Below are 27,023 nucleotides of genomic sequence, written 5' to 3' on the forward strand. Positions count from 1 at the left end.
GGATGTTGCTTAAATGAGGCGGTTGAGATGGATGTATGAAGTAACAAAGCTTGATAAGATCATGACTGTAAGAATCAGAAGTACAGTTAAAGTTTGGGAAACTTCCAAAAAATACAGGAAAGAATGTTAAAGCAGTATTGGGATGTCATGAGAAAAGATGGAAACAATGTGGCGAGAAGAATCATGAAAATGGAGATGTTGAGATGGAGGAGAAGAGGATAACCAAAAACAAAGGGGATGGACTGTGTGAAAGGGGATCTTAAGGAGAAAGGGGTATGAGGGGAGGATGTGAATGAAGGAGACTGTGCAAATATAGTGATCCCACTTGAAAGTGGGAAACGTTTAAGAAGAGAAGTTAACAATTATAAATGTAGTAAGCTGTCTGGTAAATTTTAATCATATTGTGTGCGCATGATAATCAGTGTGAAAGTCACTGGATGAAGTGATGGACAGGCTGAGAAACATTCTCAAGCGGCTACAGCTTAATAGACCCATTGACCTTTCCCAACATCTGAAGGTCTAGCAGCCCAAATTTTCTTTTTTGCGAAGTGAGGTGCGAGGGTGTTTTTTATGGGGCTTCAACAGGTTGTTTTTGTATTCCCTGATGCACTGTTTTTGTTAAAAGTTTCCACACCACGTGACTTCCAGTTGCGAGTCACAGACCTTTACCAGAAACCACATCAGACCTCCAGCAATAGAGATACGAAAGAAGTAAGACACGCAGAGTCTGGAGAGCGAGAGTGTGTGAGAGTAAAAGAGAGAGAGAGAGGAAGAGAGAGAGAGAGAGAGGCGCGACATCGACGAGCAACAGAGCTGCAGACCTTTGAAAGGCAGGGGCTTGCTATGGCACAGGGCTCTGACAGCAACGATACCAGCTTCACCAGATCCCCGTCTCCTTCCAATAAGGTAAAGGGGCAGTGCTCCTAACTTGGCGTTTTTTTTTTTAAATAAGGCAGTAGTATTGGATTTCCCAGGCAGGAACGGAAGGAGGCAGGTGCTGCACTCGCGCCTTTCAGATTATGGCACAATGGATTTAAAATATCAACATCTCACTGTCAACTAGATTAACGATTAGAAACAACAGAGAATAAACGTGGTATCCAGTGAGTAATTACATATTTAAACACTTACCTACAAAGGGTGTAAACTGCTTTTTTTTATTAATAGCGTCGCTTGGTGTACGAACTATCCCGGTAGCACCAATGCAATAGAACTCCATTAAAGTCAAACGTTTACAGAATAGCTGGGCACTTAATTAACAAGCACCAGTGGTGTTGTGTATGTAAAATCCATCCGTTTTTTATTGACCGATAGCAAAGGGCTGAAAGGTTACAACACAGTACCCGGTTCTGTTTTCCTCTTTGCTCTGAGAAGGCGGTCCTGACACAAGGCGCGCACGTGCGCTTCATTCACTTTACTGAACGTGGGTTACCAGGCAGGCTTTATTGACACCGCGGCGGCGTTCCGCGCGACACATCCTGCTAAGCTTCTCCGTGACAAACGTTAATGCGAGTTTCGGAGGTAACACCGTTAAGTTAGTCGTAACCTAGATGACTCAAGTGACCACGAAGGCTGTCCGTTCGTTTGTTTGAAGCCGAGGTTGCCTTTTGATACAAAGGTGAGTAAGCTGAACCCAGCGCCAAGGTAAGGTAGGGTAGGGTAACCAACCGACTGGCAGGCATCAGAAGAAATCTATTGGCAGGGGCATGAATGGGCATTCCACGCGAAGGGTATAATGCTACCAAAAATCAGTCATGTCCATTACTTTATATGCTGTGGACAAAATACCTGTGCAACTTTTGTCCTAGCATTCGGGAGTTAGGCAGTACTGTTGGCTGTTTTGTTACGACTTTTTCCAAATGTTCTTAGACTTCCTTATTCTGTCCTCCATTATAATCTTTCTTGTTATAGCATAGTGTGCTTTTATCCACGTATGGCTAATGCATTTACATTTTATTTTAGTGATTATTTGTTATTTTATTACTATCCTAGGCAACTTATTTTTGAGGTGCAATTGGTTACAATTTGTTTCTTTTTCCAATTTGAACACTGCCGGGTGAAGTAAATTGCGCTTGGTCACACGGATTTGACCCCGCAACCTTTGGGTTTGCAGTCCAAAGCCTTAACCACTAAGCCATACTACCTCCTATTTCTGCACTGTTCTGTTTTCTTCTAGCATCTAAACTGTTTGTTTTGCCCACCATATTTTTAATATTCTTTGCAGGCACCTATTTGTTTATAATAGAGAAAATGTGTTTTACATTGGAATTAACCTTTGTGGAAGTACATTAGAGCTCCAAACACTCCTTAAAGTGTGGAATGCTTTTTGGGACCTATTGATTTCTTTTAGTACATTAGAACATTTGTGATAAGAACAGGCCATTCAGCCTATCAATCCTTTTCATCTAGTTTACCCTAAGTAACCTCAGGTTGAGATTTGAAGGTCCCTAAAGGCCTGCTGTCAACCTCTCAGTGTTGTAATTTATGGCATGTGATTTGGTTCTTCGTATAATTTCATGCATTGACATCCACATCTGCTACTTCACCAGTGTTATTGTGCTACCTTGATATGCGAACTTGTCATCCTTTTGTGCACTATATAGTTCCTGTCTTCTTGTGCAAAGCTCAAGGACTTTGTCCTCAAGTTAGTCATTGCCTCCTGCTCCAAAGTGGAAATCTGCATCCTTTGTAATATTTCAGTGAGGCCATTGTAATGTTATGATTAGTTATTGGTTATCATTCATATCAATATTCAGTTGACAAGTCTGTTACCAAAGCTTAATTTCTCACGTTTGGGCCAGTATTGTTTTGTACAAAGCTTGATTTTATGTAGAATGGAGACAAAGTGTAAGCAGATAATAGATACTCTTCAAAGTAACCTAGAATCTAATATACTGTGTATTAAAAATGCAAAGTTGACTAACTCGCTCATCAACAAAAACACCATTTCAAGTTTAGTAAAAGGCTGAACTTTGGCAGGACAATACATCTAGGGCAGTAGGTATCCGGTAAGAGAGAACATGTTGATATATCAATTTTTTTTTTTTTTTTTTAAATGTGTGTGTATATAGGGTGGTCCAGATCTAATTATACAATTTTCATTATGCTATAACTTGTTAAGTTTATTATATAGAAAATCACCCGAAAAATCCCGGACCATCGAGAAGTGTGTGAAGTGACGGCATGAAGAATCGTCTTTGTGCCGAACTGGAATCGTCCCCACATAAGTCAAAGTTATCCAGATGATCTGGATCTGCATAATTAGATCTGGACCACCCTGTATGTACTGTATGTGTGTGTGTGTATATAAAAATCCCACGTCTGACTGTTTGTGTGTATGTATGTCTGTCTGCTTTTCAATAGATAACTACTTAAAGGATTTGGATTAATCAATCAATCAATCAACATTTATTTATATAGCACATTTTCATGCAAAAAAAGTAGCTCAAAGTGCTTTACAAAATGAATAGAAAAATAGAAGACACAATAAAAAATAAACATAAGTCAACATTAATTAACATAAAATAAGTAAGGTCCGATAGCCAGGGTGGACAGAAAAAACAAAAAAAAAAAACTCCAAAAGCTGGAGAAAAAAAAAAAAATCTGTAGGGGTTCCAGACCACAAGGTTCAGGTTTTTTTTCTATAATTTGCTTGAACATTTTTTGTGTCTCCTCTCATCGCGCTAAGTATCATAATTTGCTTGCAGCAGCGATTTATTCGCGCAAATCCGAGAGCCAGGCTGTGGGCCAAGGAGAGTAGGAGGTGGGACCTCAGGAGTAGAGAGCCGGATGGGACCATCATCACTCACGCGCCAGCCTCTGTTCAAGTCGCTCAACCTCTCGCCCACATGTTGGAGCGTACCTTGCCTCCACTTAGCTAGTGATGCCTGTTTGTTCAGCAGATATCACCTAGAGATTGTTAAAGAGTAACTTTGACGTTTTTGAGATGGAGATCACAGCTACATGTGTTTTACAGGGTACCTGCTCATTGGCAGAGATATCACAGCCACGTGCTCTTCTCCCCACGCGAAGGATGCTCTCCTAGCAGAGCTGAACACGATCGGTTACGGTGGCAACGTTTCATGTTGGAGTGTACCTGCCTTCTGCTTGGCCAGAAATACCCTGCCAATTTTTTACTTTTTTGGTAAAGAGATCACAGCTACATTCTCGCCTCTGATAGCAAAACCAAAAATGTTGTATTTCAAGATACCCTTGGATACGACAGCTATAACTATAAATTCTTCTCAATACAAATTATTATATTTTTAAATTTTTTTTAATTGATTTTTAAAGTTTGTCCTGTTTCACTACTATGCGGGCAGGTGGACCCACGGGGGACAGCTAGTGTATGTATGTATGTATGTATGTATGTATGTATGTATATATATGAATATATGAATCTGATAGCTGAATCTTGGCTATCAAATGAGAACGACATCAACAGACACTTGGACATAAATCCACCATATGCAAACTTAAGAAGAACATGTTCGTAATAAACACAACTTTACACCCAATACCCCCGCCTTCCTGATCACACTGACTTATTATTACAATATATATAATATTATAAAAATAAGAAAAAAACTAAATACCCCAAAATTTCAAGACTGTCTTGATGATTTGACTGAAATTTGGTATCGTAGTAGAAAAATGCAAGTTATCCAAAAGATGTTTTTTTAAATGTATGTTCATATTTGTTATTGATAATGCTCTAGTGGGTCTTTCTGACACGTTGTGTCCCCCAGTTCGCCACAGCTCTTAAAGTGATTACAAATAGAAATGGGCTTGTTCATCCATCCATCCATTTTCTAACCCGCTGAATCCGAATACAGGGTCACGGGGGTCTTCTGGAGCCAATCCCAGCCAACACAGGGCACAAGGCAGGAACCAATCCTGGGCAGGGTGCCAACCCACCGCAGGACACACACAAACACATCCACACACCAAGCACACACTAGGGCCAATTTAGAATCGCCAATCCACCTAACCTGCATGTCTTTGGATTGTGGGAGGAAACCGGAGCGCCCGGAGGAAACCCACGCAGACACAGGAGAACATGCAAACTCCACGCAGGGAGGACCCGGGAAGCGAACCCGGGTCTCCTAACTGCGAGGCAGCAGCGCTACCACTGCGCCACCGTGCCGAATGGGCTTGTTGGTTTTTGCAAATGAAGGCCATATGCAAAAGCAAAGTTTGGCAAAGCTCAAAGAAGACACATTTAGCAAATGTGTGCAAGGTGCTGTGACTTTTGCAGTAAGAAAGGTATTTAATGTATTTTAATCCCCCACATTCTTCATTTTATGTGCAACCTTGTGTAAATGCCAAACTGGGGTATCACATTTTCAGTAAGTCTCTTTTCATGCTGTTCCAGGTGCACAAATGGGATGTATCTCATAAGGGTTATTGCAAATAATCACATCTCCAGAGATGTCTGTGACGTGAAATATGACAATCTTCTGTTTCTTTACAGGTATTGTACTTCATGACCCTGAGAGGATCACCTAGTCTACCGATAGTCTTATTATAGCAACATATTATACTGTACATTTTAAAGCTCCTCATGTTCATGTTCACCAGAGAAAAATGCATTGCAAAATAATTTTGATTGTATGGCTGCATTTTTCATTTATTTTTTTTTAAAGAAAAAGTGTATGCATTCACTGCAGAGGCATATAAATGACTACGTTGTAACTTGGTAGAGTTGTCTAACAGCAGTGATCATGGGTGATTTAAATTATACTTGAATGTTTTGATGAAACATAGATTAATCTGAGAGCACACTCATATTATTACCTCATTCTTATTATAACTTACTTTGCTGTTCATTGTAACCTCTCTATAGTATACTTTTATTTCTGTTTTACCACACCCGAGTTCAGTCTTATACATTTTTACTTTTACATTCTTGAAAAGTCTTTGTACCTTACACAAGTTCTTAACTCTGTCTGGGTCTTTGCTTATACCTTAATGCGGTTTCTCCTCAGTTTGCGACCAAATGATATTTGAATATGAGTACGGTTCAAGGTTGAAAGGTGAGTTCAGACGTTTGCAAGCACCTTGCTATTTCCTCTGACCATTACATAGCCAACATTAATTACAGCAGAACAAGATAATTTTGGTTAGAAATGCATATGATACAAATTCACAGTGAAAAGGTGGCCCAGTGATGAGGATTTCTGTATTACAGCTCTAGAGTGCTTGGTTCTTGTCCCAGCTTGAGCATTGATAATGTGGAGTTTGCATGCTCCCCCAGCATATGAATTAGTTTTTCTCCAACATGCCAAAGATATGCATTGTATGTTACTTATGGCATATAATTGGAAGGGAAGAAAAGATGCAGTATTCCTATAAAACCGCAAGATATCAAAATGAACAAATACAAGTAAGTAGGCTCTTGTTTCTCTTCTAGGTCTACATTAATGATTTTATGCAATGTGTTAGCATCATTTCCCACATCTTGAACCTGTATCAACCATCCCTTCAACTCAGCTCGCTTCTTATGCTCATTTTAATCCCCCTACATACCAGCTACAAGTTTGGAGTATCTACTTTTGCATCTCTTTTTTTTTTTTCATTCCAAATTTTGTATAGTCTTGTGAAGAGTCACAAAATGATCTTCTCAATGAAGGGATGATTCATTTGATTAGAACACAAATTTAAAACAAGGATAATCGTGCTGGGATGTCTGTTTCTGTTATCCCAGTTCTAACAGAAGCAAAACTAATTTCTGTTTTAGTCATGACCTCCTTTCTGATAGTGAAGCTGATTTGACCAGACTTTCACTTATCTTGTTCTGCTACTCAAATTATAGCCATCAGTTTTCTAGTTTTTACTCGCCTGAATGATGCAAAACAGAACTAAATAGCAAGTGATTCTAAATGAATATTTAGCCCGCAGGTTTACAGTTAACTGTTTGCAGTCAGGTGGATGATAACATGTGGAAAGTGCTTCAGTGTGCATCAAGATGAATGACAGCAGCAGTTTGCACTGTTTCAACGGCTGTGAGAAGGCAGCCGTTTTGTCACTTTGCAGTATCCTAGTTTGCCAAAAATGTACGGTTTCAGGTGCTAGAAAGCAAGAGGTCCTGGAGTTTGGCTACTGTATTGGTGAACCATACTAACTGTATAGACAGAATGCCCTTCTCATATTTATCTACTTTACTTTGGTTCATATGTGTTTGTAGCTTTGGGGGTGTTACTGAATTTTGCATTTGTGCACAATAAGTTTCAGTCCTTGTATCAGGTAGATATGTGCTTGGAAAAACCTGAACTCTTGACAGACATTTTATAAATAAGTAAAGCAAGTAGTTTAGGCTTTTAATTAGTCTAAGATAGGATTTGATCAATTTTCAATTAAAATTTGTGGTGATATCTAAGGTGGAGTGAATATGACATACAGCATTCTACCCAAACGTGATTATCTTCATTTGTGTACAAACGTAATGCTAATATCAAAGAAGTATTGTATTTTTAGTGGTTTCAATTCACATAGTTTCATGGCATATGAAATTCATTAGTTTTTAAACGTAAAAACACTATCCTATGACACTCAACTGAGCAAAGATATTTAATGTAAAAGAATACACAGTGAGAGTGTGCACACCACTACAATGGCATCAGACAGGGAAGCTAGAGAACCACAATTACAGGGAGATCACAAATGTTTCTTCTCTCTATCCATTGCTTTCTAAATTGTGAAGACAGTTCATACTGTCCCATTTGGAGACCATATTGAAATCCATCAAGAAAGGCAGTATGGAGGTTTTACAGCAAAGTTCTCCTCCTTGATTCAAAGTAGTCAAAAAGTGGCTTAATGTTACAATGCCCTGTGTTGTCAAGGCATTAACCTTGTCCCTGACATCCTTATATCATCTGAGGACTCCTGTGCAGCAGGAACACACATGCTATTTCAATTGTAAGTAAGCTGCAAGATGAGGAGGAGCCTACAAATGTCCTGTCACCAAGTAGTAATAAAATGAAAAGATGAATATAATAGGAGTTAATCTCCAGGAAAACTGTATAACAGTATCCACATTAATATTGTAGGTAAAGGAAAATCAATTGTAAAATAATCAAATATATTATGATGGCAGATCTAAAATTCAAGGAGAGAAACGTTTAACTGTCATGCATCATTTGCTTGTTAATACCAAGTAAGCATCATGGATAGACCTGCAGGACCCATATGGTGGTTGTGAAAATCATCATTAAATTTAAGTTCTTTGCTAACAATGAGCAAGGTCATAACTGTTTGCAGTTGTTTTAAAGATATCAAACCTATACCTTTTCAGCATATTAACTCTGATTTGTCATTTGCATTGTGACATTGTGCATGGTGCAGTCTCATAAATATCAAATAAGTTGTTTATTCAAAGGGATATTTTCTATAAATCATTGTTATTTCTAACTATCCTGGGCAACAGCTTTGTTGGCCTGCGATTAATAACAGAATTCTGGTTGATAGTATCCACCCATCTTGTATTTCTTCATTATACTGTATATATTATATATTATATATTTGCTTCATGTCAACAGTAGCTGAAAGTAAAATGTATAACTAATAGCACTTGTATTCAGTGTGCAGCTGAGTTTGATGATCTGATTCTTGAAGGTCATGGCATGTACAGTAATTTTTCCTTTACAATCAAAATATGTTAGTTTTTCTATTATTTTGATGGTCAAACATTTACAATCATGTATTGATATTACGAAGATCCTTATTTTACTTCTTGGGGATTTTTTTTTCTTATTGCAGCAGCTATGGACTTGATTGGTCAGTGAAGTATTCTTTAACAAATAAAATGTATGACTATTCTGCATCATTGTTGATTACTGAGCTCTCAGAGATCAAGTTCTAACAATTTTCTTAATTGTCTGTAATTACTTAGTGAAATCCTTTGACATAATATTTTGTTCCTTTTCGACAGAGCAGTAGAGCAGTATTTGCATATCATTCTTTTATCTTTGTCATTTGTCTTTTCAAATCTTCCTCTCTTTCAGCTATTACTGAGCAATATAGGAATCACTTATTTCATTTTGGATGAAATAATTTGATCTGCTGCATTATAGCATTTGTGTGTGAGTACAGAATCTGTTTCTCTTCATGAAATAAAGGGTAAAGTGTTTAAAATCATATCCTCAACAAAATAGTGAAATATCGCTTGTCTGTGAATACTACATTTAAACTTGATCTATATATTAGGCAGAACTGTTGCAAAGCAGTTAGTACTGCTTATTTAAGGCTCCAGAGTCCTTAACTGTCATCCTTACCTGCACACTTATTGTGTGGAGTTTACACCTTCTCTCGTTGTATGCATGTGTTTCCCCAGGTACTGCGCCTAATTTTCACATCACAAAATCATATACTGTATGTTAACTAAAATAATATCTACAATGTACTCTGAATCAAGTGTAACTGTGTACATGCATTCTTAGATGAACCTATACCCTCCTGCATGATTGGTCCTGTCTTGCACCAGAAAGGGTTACGTACAAGATCCTGCCCTCTGCATCACTGTATTTCAGTAACCAATTTTAGAAAATGATTTCATATATTTCATTGTTATAGTAAAGATTTAAATTTTTTTTTTTTAATACATTCCTTAGGGAATAACAGTTAAATGCTGTATATGCTTGTTGTTAACTTCTAGGCAAAAAGTGAAGATTCATAAAATAAGATACTGTGTAAATCATAATCAGCATCTTTTATACTTTCCAGTTTTAGAAGTTTGAAATTCCTAGGTACTTTGACATGCTGCTGCCTAGTATTAGACTTAAAATATTTTGACCATGTTAGGGTGATTGTGATTAGGGTAACCATTGACTGCCATTTAGTTATTAAACATGTGTGGTGAGATTGACTTCTTCATAATGTACTTATTCTCTTTTCAGTCATAAAATACTTCTCCATTATATCATTTTTGGCAAATAGGAAAGAGTAGAAGAAACTAGGGTAATGCTCCTTGTGTTCATTATATCGTGGAAATGTATATGCCTTCATCAGAGAGCAAGGAACACACACTATTAAGTTCATTTTAAAAACCCATCAGTTTTACTCTAATGTATTATCATTATTATATTTGCATTATATATAAACAATTTGAAAGGCTGGTGGAGGAATACCCTTCTAAAAAGGCATCCAAAGACCAGATGCTATGAAAAGGGTATAGAAACAGCTAGAATATACAGGAACAGATGTTGCACTGAATGAAGCCATATCATTTCAGCATTCAATGTTTACCATAGGTACCCTTTGGGACATACTTGTCCTTTATTGCACAGATACGCTGCTGTAGTTCCCTCCATGTTGAGTACATAAAAAGGCTGGTTAAAACAGAGGTGCTAAATTGTTTCTGAACAAGTGAGGTATTTGTGCCACGTTTGTGTGTGTGTGTTATTCTTTAAGGTTTATTTCTATTTTGTCTACATTCCTGTATTGTTCCCTGTGTGTATATACAGAAATCAGAGCAACATTAGAAATCCTTCCTTTCCGGATTTGTTAAACTTATTTTTTCTGGACAGTTCTGAGCCAAGGAGCAAGTAAAGAACATACAACCTATCTTATACTATACTTTTGTAATGCTTGAAGTATTTTTCAAATGTAAAAGCATAATAAACATCTGTATTTTAGCAGGCAAATACAAAGCCTTGACAATTATAAAATGAGTGAAAGCTAGTTTTAATTAAAATTATATAGAAAAGGAAACCTAAAACCTTAGGGATATACAGACAATAAAGTTTGGGATTTTTAGAATACATCGGTTAACATTCTCGGTCCTAGGAGACATCATTTGACTGCTAGTTTCTGGTTTAGTAGGTTTATGTTTAAGTACCCAAAACATCATTTATGATTTTACAACTAGTCTTATAAATCCAGCTGTGTCAAATTTATGTATCAAGTTAAAGGATGGACGCACAGACATAAAAACACAATATGGGGTCCTGTGTCCATTATTTTATAATCTACTCTAAAAAATAACGTACATATTCTAGTATAGAGTCAAAGTTATAAATGTTAACTGTCAGTGAAAAGTATCCCTAATTTAATAAAGATCTTGTTCAGAAAAATCTTCATGAGTGATACTTTAAAGTGCCATAAGCAAAAAGGCCATCATCGAACTTAAAACAGGAATGTGTGAAAATCACTTAAATGTTTATATTGATTTATTGCAATTGCATTATCCATCCATCCATCCATTTTCCAACCCGCTGAATCCAAACACAGGGTCACGGGGGGTCTGCTGGAGCCAATCCCAGCCAACACAGGGCACAAGGCAGGAACAAACCCAGGGCAGGGCGTCAGCCCACTGCAGGGCAGCAATTGCATTATGAAATCATAAAACAATAATTTAAAGTAGAAAATTAGGTGTATACTGATAAATGATGTATCAGCATGTAAGTAAGCTGTTTAAACATGATGAACATTGTATCTCCATGTTTTAGCTAAAGTTTCACAGTCTCCATTGCAAAAATCACACTGTATTCCTTGTTATCATATTCCATTAGCAAAGAATCATAAATAATTCTTTTGTCTATCTTTTTGACTATCTCAGTAATTGTGCACAGAGAGTAAGGGCCATGCTTCCCTTATTGTTAAGCTGTATATCTCATTTCTGTTCAAGATTATTTGCAAAGGATACTACTTTGAAGAATCTTAAATGATAAGTTTGCAATTTTTTTGAAGTCATGTTTTTAATAATTGTGGCATAACATGATTTTCCCCAGACGTTTACTTTCGGCCCCTGAAGCAGGAGCAGATCGTTTTGGAACCATAACGAAGGGCTTGACTATGCACAAAGATAAACACAAAAGTGCACAAAAGTTAACTCTTTACACGGCGAAACACGTTGATGCTGAATGAGCGAGACGAGACTTCCTGGTTAACGCAGTGGAATTGATTTCAGCGCTCCGTCGCTGAGCCAATCAGCACAAAGGAACTTAACTGCATGCTCTGATTGGGTAGCATCTCAGCCATCCGCCAATAGCGTCCTTTGTATGAAATCAACTGGGCAAACCAACTGAGGAAGCATGTACCAGAAGTAAAAAGACCCATTGTCCACAGAAACCCGCGAAGCAGCAAAAAATCCGCGATATATATTTAGATATGCTTACATATAAAATTCGCGATAGAGTGAAGCTGCGAAAGACAAAGCACGATACAGTGAGGGATTACTATATTTAAAATTACTAGCATTTTGACTTTTAGTTACAAGTCTGGTTACTGCTTTGCAATTATGGTTTTATCATTTATTGAGATTTATAATGTTATAAATGGCTGAATTTAAAAAGAAATAACTAGCTGTAGTCCAGTTTTAGCCTAACTTTCACTATAAACTAAAACAATAATAATAAATAATATAATTTATTAAAAATACCTAATATAACCAAGTCTCACATTTATTGTCATGTGTACATAATGCAGCAATTGTTGTATTCAGTATGCCTTCAGTGCGAGACATCTGGAAGCCGGTAATAATCTGTGCTGTCTTCACTGCCCTCTGTAGAGAGTTACAGAGATTTTGAGGTTTGCAGGTGTCATGCCAGGATGTGATGTACAAAGTGAGGAAGGACTCTATTGTGCACCTGTAGAGGTTAGTGAGAACAGTTGGAGAAATTTGCACTTTCCCCAGATGACTGAAAAAGTAAAAGCATAGTTGAGCTTTCTTGATTATAGCTGCAATGTGTTGTGCTAATGCTAGACCATCAAAGAAGCTTGCACCAATAAACTTAAAGTTGCTCACCCTCTCCATAGCATCCCTTTCAATATAGATGACCGTGTGATCTTCTGCTTTCAATAATAATAATATTGTGTTAAATAATTTATAATGCCTTTCACTTCAATAACTGTGATGAAGTTATACAGTGTAAAAAAAACAATTAATTGAAACAGTTTACTATTAGAAGACTGGATGAAGACATTAAGGTCATTGGTATCAGTCTTGGATAAAACAAGTAGGCATATAAAAAGCCACATTCTATTTCTGACTTCTAGGCTGGTATACTTGGATGCTTATAAGTTCTGTATGTTTTTTTCAAAGGACTCATCTGACGATATGAAAAAAGTATTAAGACGTGAGAAGAACCGACTTGCTGCTCAGAAAAGTAGAATGCGGCAGACACAGAAGGCTGATACCTTACACCTGGTAAGAAATTTCTTTTAAAACGGGTAGAAAGCTCTTCAATTGTCTATTCAGGGGTAGTTGCAGATTCTTCGACAATGTCCAATGTACAAGTTTTTATATGACATGAATATTTAGGCTAATACTTAGATATAATGATAGATCTAATCCTGAACCATTAGGACCAGCATTGAAACATAAGTTCAGTACATAACTTTCTGTGTAAAACTGAATAGTTTCATCTTATTCATCTGATGAAGACAAATCATACTAATTTTATTTTCCAAATAAATACATTTTAAATTATCTAGTAAGTAATGTTTTGAAAAGTGGAGTACATGAAAGTTTGGAATGCAAACATTTGCAAAACACAGTGGTCAATATTTACAGGTGATAAAATACCCCCTTCAGGAGTCTCTAAAACAGCACGAGGATGAGAGAATAAAGAGAAACGAGTAAATGAACAGAGTGATGCTGAGAGAAAGACATAGAGATGAAAAAGGTGAAACCATTTAAAATGGAACAGAAATGTTTTTAATATCTCAGATCCATGTTTTAAACTAGTATTTTAAAACAGGCAAATTTTAAGTCCACCAAAGATGGTGGGAACAAACCAAATTTATACAGTTGTTTATACCCTCATTTTGGCATGTGTTAAGTCACGTAAAACTATTATCGTGCTCCACAAATTTTAAATATATTTTCTTCTTGGAATCTCATGTAGCTTGGGGTAGGTGGACTGAGATCTTTCTAAGAATCCCCCCACCTACGCAAGGAACTGAATTTAACGTCAGCAAGTGATCACTCTCCCACAAGCTAAAGCGGTCAATAGTTTTTTTTCTGTTTAGTTATTGATCTCTGTGTGCACGTATATATTGTTTTCTACCTTGCCTTTGTTATTATTGTATTGGCCTTAGTTTTTGGTAATTCTTAAACTGGATATTATGTGTATTGTTACATAATATTTTTACTTTGATTTAAAAGTCTCACCTTTTAAATGTATTTATCACTCCAGCCTATGTTTCTTCACTACATGCTTTTCTTTTGATTACTGCCATCTTCAGTTTTTCATTTTAGTCATTTGAAATTTCTTACACATTTTGTGAATTACATTTAGTTTTTAACTTTTTAAATATTGTTGTGGTTTCATTTAAGAAAGTTTCTGATTTAAACAGATTTGTTTTCCATGCCTGCTTAATATTATTATATAGAATTCCAAGGAAAATCAAACCACTGATGGAAAGCTCTACTGGCATGGGGAGAGCTGGCTTACTTTGAAAAGGACAGTGCTCAGGCTGGGATTTGCTAACCAAGACACACTGTTCCACTGCCATTCGATTGTTTTTTATGGAATTCTTCCTCCTCATTTAATGTTTTTCAATTAAAAGAAAACAAAATATAGAAATACAATATTTTCGTGCTAAAAAGTAATTTTTTATATAGCAACAAAGATAACAAACAGGTGCTAATGATCAATGAGGTAATAAGCTGATTAAATAAACCTAATTAACTAAAACATAAACCGGTGTAGAAGGAAGCCAACAATGCAGAGGACAACTAAACTAAAAGGTTAGGGTGTTACAGATATAACCGTTTAGCCTTGAAATCATTATATCTTACACAATGGCAAGAATAAACATAGTAATAAGACACAGAGTGGTTATCCTGCTTCGGCATAGTCTCTCCTATGCAAACATGTCATGGCAAACGGGAGGTTCAAGCTATTTTGAAAAAACACCAAGAAAGGATGTGGACTAGAAATGTAGTGGTTGCCCATGGAAACTGAGTGTAAAACTCAAGAAATGCATTCAATTGATGTCCATTTGAAAGCGGGTTGGGGGAGCATCTCTGCTGTCAGCGCTGTACTCCCAGAAACAACTGGAACACAAATTCATTCCTTTACAGTTCAGAGAAGTCTTGTCAAAAGTGGTTGTCATGTGAAAGCCACTTGCAAAAACCATTCCTACAAAGTAGAACAAAGCTAAGAAACTAGCTTGTGCACAAAAATACAAAAACTGAGGCACTGACAAGTGAACAATGATAACAAGTTCTCTAGACTGATAAGTCAACATTTAGCTTTTAGCTCAAACTGAAGGCAGCTTGTCTTTAGAAGAGTTGGAGAGTGCTACATGTATGAATTCACAGATTGAATCATGGTGGAGTTTCCTTATATGTTTGGGGATTTCATTTCTGCAAATGGATTTGGATATTTGGTCAGCATGAATGAAATCCTCAGTGCTCATAAGTACAAGTACATTCTCATTTATCTTGCAGTACCATCAGGGAGGTGTCTCATTGGCTTTAGCTTCATTCTGTAGCAAAACAATGACCCCAAACACAAAGGTCAATGTCATACAGAAGCAACTTTAACAAAAAGAAGAACAAAGGTTTATGTAACAGATTCCGGTGAGCCTTGATCTCAACATCTTGGACAGACAGAAGCAAGCAAGGCAGCCAAAGTTTGCAGAAAAATGGGACAAAGCTTCCAGGATGACTGAAACAAACCAACAGCCAATATTTGTAAAATTCTTTTATACTGTTTATTGCTGTTTGATTATTATTTTTTTTTATATTTTGGAATTTTATTTTGAAAGCATCATTGTTATACTGTATTTTTTTTTTACATGTGCCTAAGGCTATATAATCAGAAATGCAATGATGCATCTTATTCAAATCTAATTTTAACACTTCCTCCATTTCCATCTAGAGAGCAAGAAATGGACAAGATTTAAAATGATGTAATCCATCAAAGATATTGATAAAGACAGTAGAGGTTTCAAATGCATTTTAATTACTGTTTGGCACATTCTAAAGAGGCTTCGGACAGTTACTCGTAAGGTTATTATTTTTTTCTTCTCTTTAGTAAAATAGCACTTTATTTTTCCTCTGTATTACTAAAATTTAGGTTTATTATCAAATGCACATAATACAATGAAATTCTCACCAGTATGTCTTCCACAACAGTAACAGCAATAAAATTGCACCATAAGACAAAAAAAGACAATGAGTACAGCAACATACTTTGAATGCAACACACATACAGTATATACACTGTATATACTTGTATAATGGAAGCAAAGGTCTGTGATATGATTTACATATTTGTAGCTATGCGGACCACCAGGCTGGCACCGCCAGCAGAACTCGACACAGACACGCATGAGACACAAGTTCACGGCACACAGGTTTTATTTTTACTTTTTTTTTTCCTTGTGGCAAATGCCTTCCCCGTTCCCCACAAGGATAACACAGTCCCAGCACAAGCACAGTGCAATATGATAAGTCTCTTCTCTTTATCCACCTTCTCTCCTCGGGTCAAGCTTTGTCGCTCCTCCTCCCTAGTCTGGCTCCCTGAGTAGTGGCTGCTGGCTTCTTTTATAATGCACCCGGAAGTACTCTAGGTGCTTGATTACTCATTTCCAGTAGCACTTCCAGGTGTGTTGGAAGAACTGCCCATAAGGGCTCAGCAGCTCCTGCTGCAGCACCCCCTGGCGGTGCCTGCAGATCCCAACAGGGCTGCACCACACTCCAACTCCCATGCAGCCCTGCGGGAGTCTGAGGCACTGCTGCAGCCCAGGGGGGTTGCCATCTAGCTTCCCAGGGGAGGTAACGCTGTGGCCACACTTGCTCCCCCGGTCTTCTCAGCATCGAGGCATCCTAGCTGGGCACAAAAGGAGAAAATGAATCACATATCTTAAAATATTTTTTATTCCTAACATTTCGACAACCTATAGGTGTCACCATCAGAGGAAAATGATTAGACATAAAGGAATCAAAGGCAGTATATGGCAAATGAGGGGGTGGGGGTGCAAGGAGGGGTGCATCAATAAGGTTCGGTTTGGATGGTGTTGGTCATAAAGTCTCTTTTTATTTTTTAAATATCCATTTTTTAAGCCTTCATATGGTAGGTTCATGTCCAAATGTCTGTTAATGGCGATTTCATTTGAGAGCCATGATTCAACCATCTCTCTGGCCCTTTTATTTATTAGCCCTGAATTTTACTTGCGCCATGTTCCATTTAAACATGTGTCCTTGTACTTGTATGTGCATATATCCAAGATTGCAACTCTGTCAGAAGAAAGATCCCACAAAGTTCTTGTATGCATGTTGCAAGTGTTTTAGATGTTTGTCCCACATATACAGCTGAGTATGAACTGCATGGTATACTGTATACTGCGTTCCATGTCTCTGATGCAGATTTCTAGCTTTTGGCATTAAAAAGAACAGTCTGCAGAGTGTTTGCAGGTTTATGGGCTATTTTGATACAATACAATACAATTTGTTTTTGTATCGCCCAAAATCACACAAGAAGTGCCGCAATGGGCTTTAACAGGCCCTGCCTCTTGACAGCGCCCCCAGCCTTGACTCTCTTAGATGACAAGGAAAAACTCCCAAAAAAATCCTTGTAGGGAAAAAATGGAAGAAACCTTGGGAAAGGCAGTTCAAAGAGACCCCTTTCCAGGTAGGTTGGGCGTGCAGTGGGTGTCAAAAGAAGGGGGTCAATACAATACAATACACAGAACAGAACAAATCCTCAATACAGTATAAAAATAAAAATTTTAGAAGTACGGAGTAGAATTTAACAGTAGATGATATCACATAATATGATTTGGATTTGTTTAGAGTCCTGGAGACTTCATTCATCAAGCTGCCTCCCACATTTGGCCATTGCACAGCTGAAATAGCGCTAATCTGATGAAAGGACCCCTCTTTCCCACGATTCCTGCGATCCTCCATCAGGGATGACTTTACCTTAGATAGGCAAAACAACTTACAGGTGGGCCGTGGCACCAAGTGCCACATTTGATGCCTGATTTTATTTATATATAGTATACTGGGAGAGTGTGCACCCCTGGCTGCCTATGGTGCCCAAACCACCCCCTTGATTGCAGTCTTTCCTTGCTATTGGTCCACAGGCATGTTCCAACATGATTAAAACTGTGGCCCTGGGATTTATTTGTAGTTATAGCAAATGCTAAAACTATTAGAAATTTTAATCTATGCAAAATTAATTATAATCTACTTGCTGAAGTATCGCCAGTATGGTATCTAACTTAATACGTAAAAGGAATACAGCTTCTCCTGACTAATCACCAGTCATGATTTTGTCAGCAGTTGAATGTTTATGCAGTTTTACAATTTGAATGGATTTGCTATTTCATAGGCTTTATTTGTCAACTGCTAATACACATCTGAACTACTACTGTTCTTAGTGGAGCGGATGTATGTAAGGTATTTTGTTTGATGTATGCACGTTTAAATGGTTGTATTGTCCTGAGGGTATCATTGTTGTATTCTCCTAATGAAGACAAAAAAATGATACTATACTATGTATAGTATATGATGTGCGGTTTTGATAAAAAAAAAAAAAAGAATGTCACATGAAAACATTGAATAATTTAACTTATATATAAAATAGACAGATTAGATTTAGAGAATATATACAAGAACAGTGATTCATATTGACATACTTGTATGATTGACTGTTATGTAAAGTTATGACGTGGATAAACCTAGTGGTTCCAATGTGAATGGCCCTGTACCATTTGCCAGAACAATGGAAGGCCAAAAATGGCTGTTAAATAATAGTTTCTCTTTCTAAGGCAATGTATAAACAGAAAAGCTGCTGTTGGCTAGTAATATTCTATGCCGGTTTCATCAGTACCTGAAATGCTTTGCTGTCTGGAGCTTTACCTATGCAGCCACTGAGTGTGCTATTGTGCACGTATAGAAGTTAGTGAGAAATATGCAATTTATACTCGTGTTTAAGGATGTAAAGATGTTGGTGAACGTTTCCCGACTATAGAAGTGATGTGCTGTGCCCACTTGAAGTTCTCAGTTATTGCAATATAAACAAATTTAAAGATGTTGATGCTATTCAAGACATCTGGCAAGTATGGAAATATGGTCTGCTTTCTGATTCTTGTTTGTGACCATCTCCTGCTTATATTGACATAGACTAAGAGTCTATTGTCCTGGTATCACTATACCATAAGGCGAATCTCTTCGTTAATGCCATCAGCGGATTTAGTGATGAAATCTGACCAGTGTTTGGTCACTCGGTTGTAGGTGAACAAGCAGTACAGCAAGAGGTTTAACACTCATGTGTGAAGTGGGTGAGGATTCATCAGTTGAGTATGATAAGACATCATGCAATGTAAGTTACCATAATAGTCTTGAAATACTGTAAAACAATGCTGACTATGCTTATTTTATTTTGGTTTGCAAAGGATAAATAATTGGAAGCCAGAGAAAAAGCAAAATTGAAATTCTTAAGTGGAGGTGGCAAACTAAATCTGAAAATACAAATTCTTCATAAATCCTTCTCTCCGATTACTCCTGAATCCCCCTCTCTCCATACTGCACACAAGTGTTTCTGAATTAGGCAACAATCTTTTCTTTCCCTTCCTAAAAATAAGATTGCATGCTATTCTTTTCTATCAACCTTGTTTTAGATAGATAGATACTTTATTAATCCCAAGGGGAAATTCACATAATCCAGCAACAGTATACTGATACAAAGAAACAATATTAAAAAATATTAAATTAAATAGTAATAAAAATGAAAAAAATAAAATTAATGTTAGCATTTACTCCCCCGAGTGGAATTGAAAAGTCGCATAGTGTGGGGGAGGAACGATCTCCTCAGTCTGTCAGTGGAGCAAGACAGTGACAAAAGTCTGTCACTGAAGCTACTCCTCTGCCTGGAGAGGACACTGTTCAGTGGATGCAATGGATTATTCATGATTGACAGGAGTTTGCTTAATGCTTGTCGCTCTGCCACAGATGTTAAACTGTCCAACTTTACTCCTACAATACAGCCTGCCTTCTTAACAAGTTTGTCCAGGCGTGAGGCGTCTTTCATCTTTATGCTGCCACCCCAGCACACCACTGCGTAGAAGAGGGCACTCGCCACAACCGTCTGGTAGAACATCTGCAGCATCTTACTGCAGATGTTGAAGGATGCCAACCTTCTCAGAAGTATAGTCTGCTCTGACCTTTCTTACATAGAGCATCAGTATTGGCAGTCCAGTCCAATTTGTCATCCAGCTGCACTCCCAGATATTTATAGGTCTGCACCCTCTGCACATAGTCACCTCTGATGATCACAGGGTCCATGAGGGGCCTAGGCCTCCTAAAATCCACCACCAGCTCCTTGGTCTTGCTGGTGTTAAGGTGTAAGTGGTTTGAGTCGCACCATTGATTAACTTTCTGTACTCCTCCTCCTGCCCACTCCTGATGCAGCCCACAATAGCAGTGTCATCAGCAAACTTTTGCACGTGGCAGGACTCCGAGTCATATTGGAAGTCTGATGTATATAGATTGAACAGGACCGGAGAAAGTACAGTCCCCTGTAGCGCCCCTGTATTGCTGAACACAATGTCAGACCTGCAGTTCCCAAGACGCACATATTGAGGTCTGTCTGTAAGATAGTCCACAATCCATGCCACCAGGTGTGAGTCTACTGCCATCTCAGTCAGCTTGTCTCTAAGGAGCAGAGGTTGGATGGTGTTGAAGGCGCTAGAGAAGTCCAAAAACATAATTCTTTCAGCACCACTGCCTCTGTCCAGGTGGGAGAGGGATCGGTGTAGCATATAGATGATGGCATCCTCCGCTCCCACCTTCTCCTGGTATGCGAACTGCAGAGGGTCGAGGGCGTGGCGGACCTGTGGCCTCAGGTGGTGAAGCAGCAGCCGCTCCATGGTCTTCATCAGATGTGACGTCAGAGCAACAGGCCGGAAGTCATTCAGCTCACTAGGACGTGATACCTTTGGGACAGGGGTGATACAAGATGTTTTCCAAAGCCTTGGGACTCTCCCCTGTTCCAGGCTCAGGTTGAAGATGCGCTGTAGAGGACTCCCCAGTTACAACGCACATGCCTTCAGCAGTCGTGGCGATATACCATCTGGACCTGCTGCTTTGCTGGCACGAAGTCTTTTCAGCTCTCTGCTCACATGGGCTGCTGTAATTGTGGGTGGGGATGTCTCACCTATGCTGGTATCAGCAGAACGATTGTTGGAGGATGCAGTACTCCTAGGTGAGAGTGGGTTACTGTGATCAAACCTATTAAAGAAGTTGTTCATTTGGTTTGCTCTCTCCACGTCTGTCTCGATGGCGGCACCCCGCTTTGAGCTGCAGCCAGTGATAATCTTCATCCCATCCCACACTTCCTTCATGCTGTTGTTCTGCAACTTCTGCTCCAGCTTTCTCTTGTACTGCTCTTTCGCCGCCCTGAGCTGGACTCGGAGTTCCTTCTGCATGCGCTTGAGCTCATGCTGATCACCCCCTTTAAAAGTCCTTTTCTTCTGGTTCAAAAGGCCCTTGATGTCACTTGTAACCCATGGCTTGTTGTTAGCATAGCAGCGTACTGTTCTTACTGGAACTACAATGTCCATACAGAAGTTGATGTAATCAGTTGTGCATTCAACAGCCTCTTCAATGTTCTCACTATGTGACCCAAGCAATATATCCCAGTCTGTAGTTCCAAAGCAGCCTCTCAGAGCCTGCTCTGCCTCAGGGGACCACTTCCTGAATGAGCGTGTAGTTGTAGGTAGTGCCCTCACTCTTGGTTTGTATTGAGGCTGAAGCAGAACCAGGTTATTATCTGCTTTCCCAAGCGCAGGCAGCGGGGTGGCTGCTGTTTTGTAGTTCTTCTACAGTTTTTCCACTAAATTTTAGAAATTTCTTTTTCTTCTTACTACAGATCACTCACATTTCTATTTTTCCATTCATGACGCTATATTTTTCTTTTTCTTTGTTACTCCTGGCTGGTAGTGTACCGTGTGTGCATAGTGATTATGATACAACATAGCAATGCAAGATTCATTATATGCTTGATGGGATCATTAACTCACTGCCTTCAAAATTCCGATAAATTTTCCATTCATTTTTTTTCATGTTATCTGTATATTCTTTCTTTATTGATAAATTTCTTCTTTTTGTTTTTGTTAATTTGTTACTCCCAAGTTTCTATATTTTAAATTGCTAAGGCTTTCAGGTCTGTGCAAGCAATACTTATCTCAGTGTAGGTCAGCTCAGAGTACAAATCTATCAATGAAAACAAGTGCGTGAAGACCAACATTTAGATTGCTGTTTGCTAATGTGACTGTGTGTGTTTACTTCTTATAAACATACAAGTACCTTTGATCTCTGACTTGCTTGTGGTTGGTGACTCCTTTCACTAAATGGACAACAAATAAATCCAACTCTATAAATTAAAATGAATAAAAGTGGTAACACTGTGACCATGATTATGGATGGCAGTTATGGCCTTATATTTAAACTTGCAGTGCAACCCATCAGTTAAAATCTATTCAACACAGACGTCATTTGTTCTGTTTGATACACGGTTTGTCCATTTAGTCTGGTATAATAATTAGCACCTGATCTTTTTTCCTCTTTGGATAGAGGCACTCATTGTGTCTTCCTCTCAGTGTTACTTGTCAAAATGACCACTCTTATAGTTGAAGTGTTTTAATGGGAAAATACAGCAGTGGTTGCTGCCTCATTGGCCTGGTTTAGCCACTTTAACCTGTTTGTGTCAGGGCTTTGGTTTTCCAATGTGTCAATTAATTGTCAATTAATTGTTATTTTCACTCAGCCATTGCCCACCACACAAAGTTATCAGTCATTAGCATAACGGCTATAAACCTTGTTCTAATAGCCCAAGTGGGTGAAAGAAAGTTGCTACCATACTGGTGTTGTGGGCATATAATGTTGGAGAGCAGAATGGGCTGGTAAGACCAATTTTCCAATTTTTAGACCGTATTTGGTATTTTTAATCAATTCTTGATGTATGGATGAAAAGAAGAAGTATGCTCTTGGGTTAAGATTTTAAAAACCTCCATGGGTCTGATAACATTACAAACTGTGTAATTATCTTTGCAGTATTAGATGTTATCACTATTGTATTTGAGGATCTATCCAGGTCTGGATTTAAAATACATTTAAAGTCTCTGGCCAGTATGTAATTTTGTGTGTTCACATCAGGGATAGATGCAAATATATTTTGGAAGAAAGCTCTATCATCCAAGTTAGGTGCACTGATATTAGTCAAAATCATTTTAGTATTAGATAAATTGCCAGTCACAATGACATATCACCCTTCAGAATCAAATATTACATCTGTATATTAAGATTCCTCCACCTCTGGTTTTGTTTGTATAGCTAGAGTGAAAAATTTGGCCAGACCATTCTTTTTGCAACTGAAACTGGTCCTTACTTAATAAGTGAGTCTCCTGTAAAAATACTGTACTATCTTAGTATTTAGATTTAAGTATGAGAGTACTTTCTTTCCCTTTAATTTGATTGAGACCCTTGAAATTCAAACTCACAAAGTATACTATTTGGTCAAATAAATATTTCTACTGAACATCTGTTGACATTTTGTTGTCTTAGTTTAAGGTAGTACATTGTTACATTAGATAACTTTGATATAGATTTCATATTATTGCCAAGTGATGCATATATGGAATGTAATGTTATGTTGGCACTAACTGTTATTAGGGTATAAGTGATAAAGTAGAAATGACTGCTTTCTCTCCACCCCCAGGCCAGGGGCTCCCCGAAAACACCCACCCGCAAATTTTGTGCCTCTGCAAGTGAGGCAAACCACACTTCGAAGTCTCAGTCCGCTGACATGCCAAGACAAGGAGCATGTCTAGAGCGAAACAAACCCCCCAGCAGCTGTGTTGGGAAGGTTAAGATATCTTGTGAAGATACAGTCCAAATACAATAGACTAATGATATAATCTTAAACAGTCCAAATATAACTATACAGCTTACTTGTATTTTCCTGTATTTTTTTCATCAGTTTTTTGTTGCATTTCTGTAAAGGTTGTAGTAAACTTAGTACTTAAACGTAGCTTCCGGTCTTTCATATCCTGATGAAGTTTATTTTTCTCATTTAGGACCTTAATTTCTTTCTTTATTTCCGTATTGTTCTTCTTTATATTAATACCCATCAGCAAGGCAATTATTACCTTCAGCTCAGAGAGTATGTTTCGATTTTCACCGATCTCCGTAGGTGGAGTTGCGAGTCAATTATGACATGATGTGTCAGATTAGCTGAAGTTGACATTGGGGATAAAAAGGCCATACTTGGCTCCAATGGTCCTCCTGGAATCTACGAATACTCCTTTCCCTCCTCACCCCATTTGATCTTTTTTATTATTACCGATTTGGTAAGTTTTATTATCATTTTTGATTTTTTTGGCCCTCCTATATGTTTTGCCTATTTTTTAATTTGTTTTCCTAATCTGACCAATCAGATGAACAAACATTAATGTTTGCTACAGTATACACCATCTATTGAAATGAATTTTGTAATACATGGAGTAATAAAATGCATTGCATTTTTCATTCCACAAGATGTTACATGACAAACATTAGCACTGCTTTTATAAATCCTACACTAAATCGAATTTAACAGCGACATTAGCATATAGACGAACACACAGATATATAGACACTTGTTCATTTATTAAGGTGGCTTAATGCGTAGATGGGTAAGGTAGACCCCTATCTCTCACGTATTTATCTTCCCACATAATCTGAATAATTTATCTATGTTTTCCACAAACATACAGGTTTATGCATTCCAAAAATAGAAAGCGTAATAACATAGGTTTCTCTAAATGTTCTTTCATGCTGATGTCAGAAATATCAAAAAGTTTAAAAAAGGTATCATTTCTCATTTGCTGTTATGAAGCTGTCTCATCCAATATGATCTCCAACAGTAAACATCATCTCTACCTTTCATTGCAGACTGCAACAACAGCAACCTTTTCCCATCCCTTGTACTGAAAGCGACATTATTGATAGAAGATGACATTGTTCATTGTAATTCTAATGTAATCTAATTCTAAGCAGATTTTTCTGTTTATAGGAAGAAAAATTTCCACATCATCAGTACATCTTAACAGAGATCCTTGTTTGTCCCACTGCCTTTATGAATCTACAGTTCATTAATACAAAAACAATGTTCTACTTTACATGAGTGCGCAATAAATGAGTTGAAATAAAACAGCTGTTAAGTCCACTCAGTCCTTTATTTTTAGATCTTTTTCATATACCTATTTGTCCACTTGCTAATTCGTTTACCAGTTTAGGGTCATATGAAAATGGTGCTTGTTTCACAAGCAGTCAAAAAGTAAGACACTGTAAACGATGTGAAGCTGGGCTGTTGCAAATGTAGAAAGAAATTATGCCTTAAATCTGCTAAGCGCAATGAAAGTTAATTTCTGTTTAATTTTTTATGCTAAATTTTAATTTCGGCTCCACGTTCGTTTTTATTTATCTAAAGTCACAGTATTGCCTTTGTTTTTTAGGACCTCCGTCCCTTATCCTTTTATTATATACATTTCTTTTTGTATTGTGTACAATATTCTATATAAAATAAAAAAATAAGTGCAGAGTGTGTGATTATCTTAGGCAAAACTAATGCAATCATCTCTTCAGCCTGACATAATGGTGGTACAGTGAGTTCAAACTCTGCTGAGGTAGCTAATGTGCACATGAGTGGATTAAGGAAATAAACCCAAGTAATGACAATTAAATAAGTTCTAAACGCATAAAATTATATTAGCATTGTATAAAACAAAGCAAGTTTTAGAGTAAGAAAGCAAACTGACTTCTTTCATGCTTATTGTGGCTTCAACATGAGGGGCTGTACCTTTTAGTCTGCTCCGATATCTGTTATGTTATGTGGTTAAGCTGATGGTTTGCTCACAAGAAGGGAAGAAAAGCTCACAGTTTTTTATTAAAGTCGCATCATAAATGATGAAGCCCACAGCTGACTCATTTATCCAGTTTACCAGAAGCTATTCTCTTGCCTGGTACTTTTGCGCAAATATGTGGGATGTTTAAAGATTACATAAGAAAACATAGCCCACCTTCATCAGGACTGGTAGCAAGCAGTGTGCTAATCAGATGATATAAGCATTATCGTTTTCAACGTGTTGTTTTGTCAATCACTAATTTATGATGCACCTTTCCCACTGAACATGATCCAACAACAATTTAGAGGGAAGTTAACAATATATGGAAATTGACCAAGTATACTGTTGTTGCTGTTCTATGGTGAAGGAAAAAATGTCAATGGAATAGGAATACGGTTATCCTTGCTGCATTAGTTTCCATCTTTTTGACATCTTAGTTCTTTCTTCTCATCTTCTCCTATTAGCTGCCATCTTTCAGCACTTCTACCTTATTGAATGATTTCCTTTTTTCAATTTTTGCTGTCCCCAGTTAGGTACATCAAAGCCAAGTAGATGGCCTAATCTGATAAACTTTTAATAGAATAAATGCATTTCTGACAGATATATCTGTGTTGTACACAGGCCAGGTTGAGATAGTGACTTCACTAAGTACACTAACCAAGAGATAATTATCATATTTATCAAACTGATTTCAAGGATCTTATTTGTATCTGATGAGTTAAAATTATCTTAATCAAGATCACATATATTATATGCATTAAGATGCCTGGAAAGTCTAAATCCTTATTTTAAATTATAAAAGGACATGGTCCAGCTTTTCACGATGTATCCATAGCTTTGACTAAGTGAATAGCATCAAAGGAACTGTATCAGTTTTACATCTTTGAAATTAATGGCTGTGTATGTAACGAGGAGGAGGAGGTTAGGTGCAGAACAGTGACTAAAACTGGACATGATTTCACTTTGCACTGTCTTTTGTTGGATGTACTGTGGTAAATCATTGACTGGCAAAAGAGTATCACTACATGAATGTTTTTAGTAAGCATATTTCACTGACAGTGCATCTGAAATAACAGTTTTAAATTTCAGAGCCCACTGAAAAATAGTAGCATGTTACCATTGGCCTCTTGAAAATGTAGACTTGATACATTCTGTTGCTGTTGTTTCCACATAGCATATTGGAT

General features: G+C 37.6%; 1 protein-coding gene across 2 annotated transcripts in view; it reads left to right on the forward strand.

Annotated features, from left to right (window-relative positions):
- Positions 1-735: 735 nt before the first annotated feature.
- batf (basic leucine zipper transcription factor, ATF-like) overlaps positions 736-27,023 on the forward strand; it is a 33,439-nt gene continuing 7,151 nt past the window's right edge. The window contains exons 1-2 of one of the 2 annotated variants that reach the window (XM_039741319.1): positions 736-906; positions 13,040-13,144. In XM_039741319.1, the coding sequence (XP_039597253.1) occupies positions 844-906; positions 13,040-13,144 (168 nt within the window). In that variant the 5' untranslated portion in view covers positions 736-843. Of the gene's footprint in view, positions 907-1,543; positions 1,619-13,039; positions 13,145-27,023 lie in introns of those variants that run through there. The other variant, XM_039741320.1, reaches the window with a different exon arrangement.

Source organism: Polypterus senegalus, chromosome 18 (assembly GCF_016835505.1).
Source record: "Polypterus senegalus isolate Bchr_013 chromosome 18, ASM1683550v1, whole genome shotgun sequence".
In the NCBI taxonomy this organism is placed as follows: Eukaryota; Metazoa; Chordata; class Cladistia; order Polypteriformes; family Polypteridae; genus Polypterus; species Polypterus senegalus.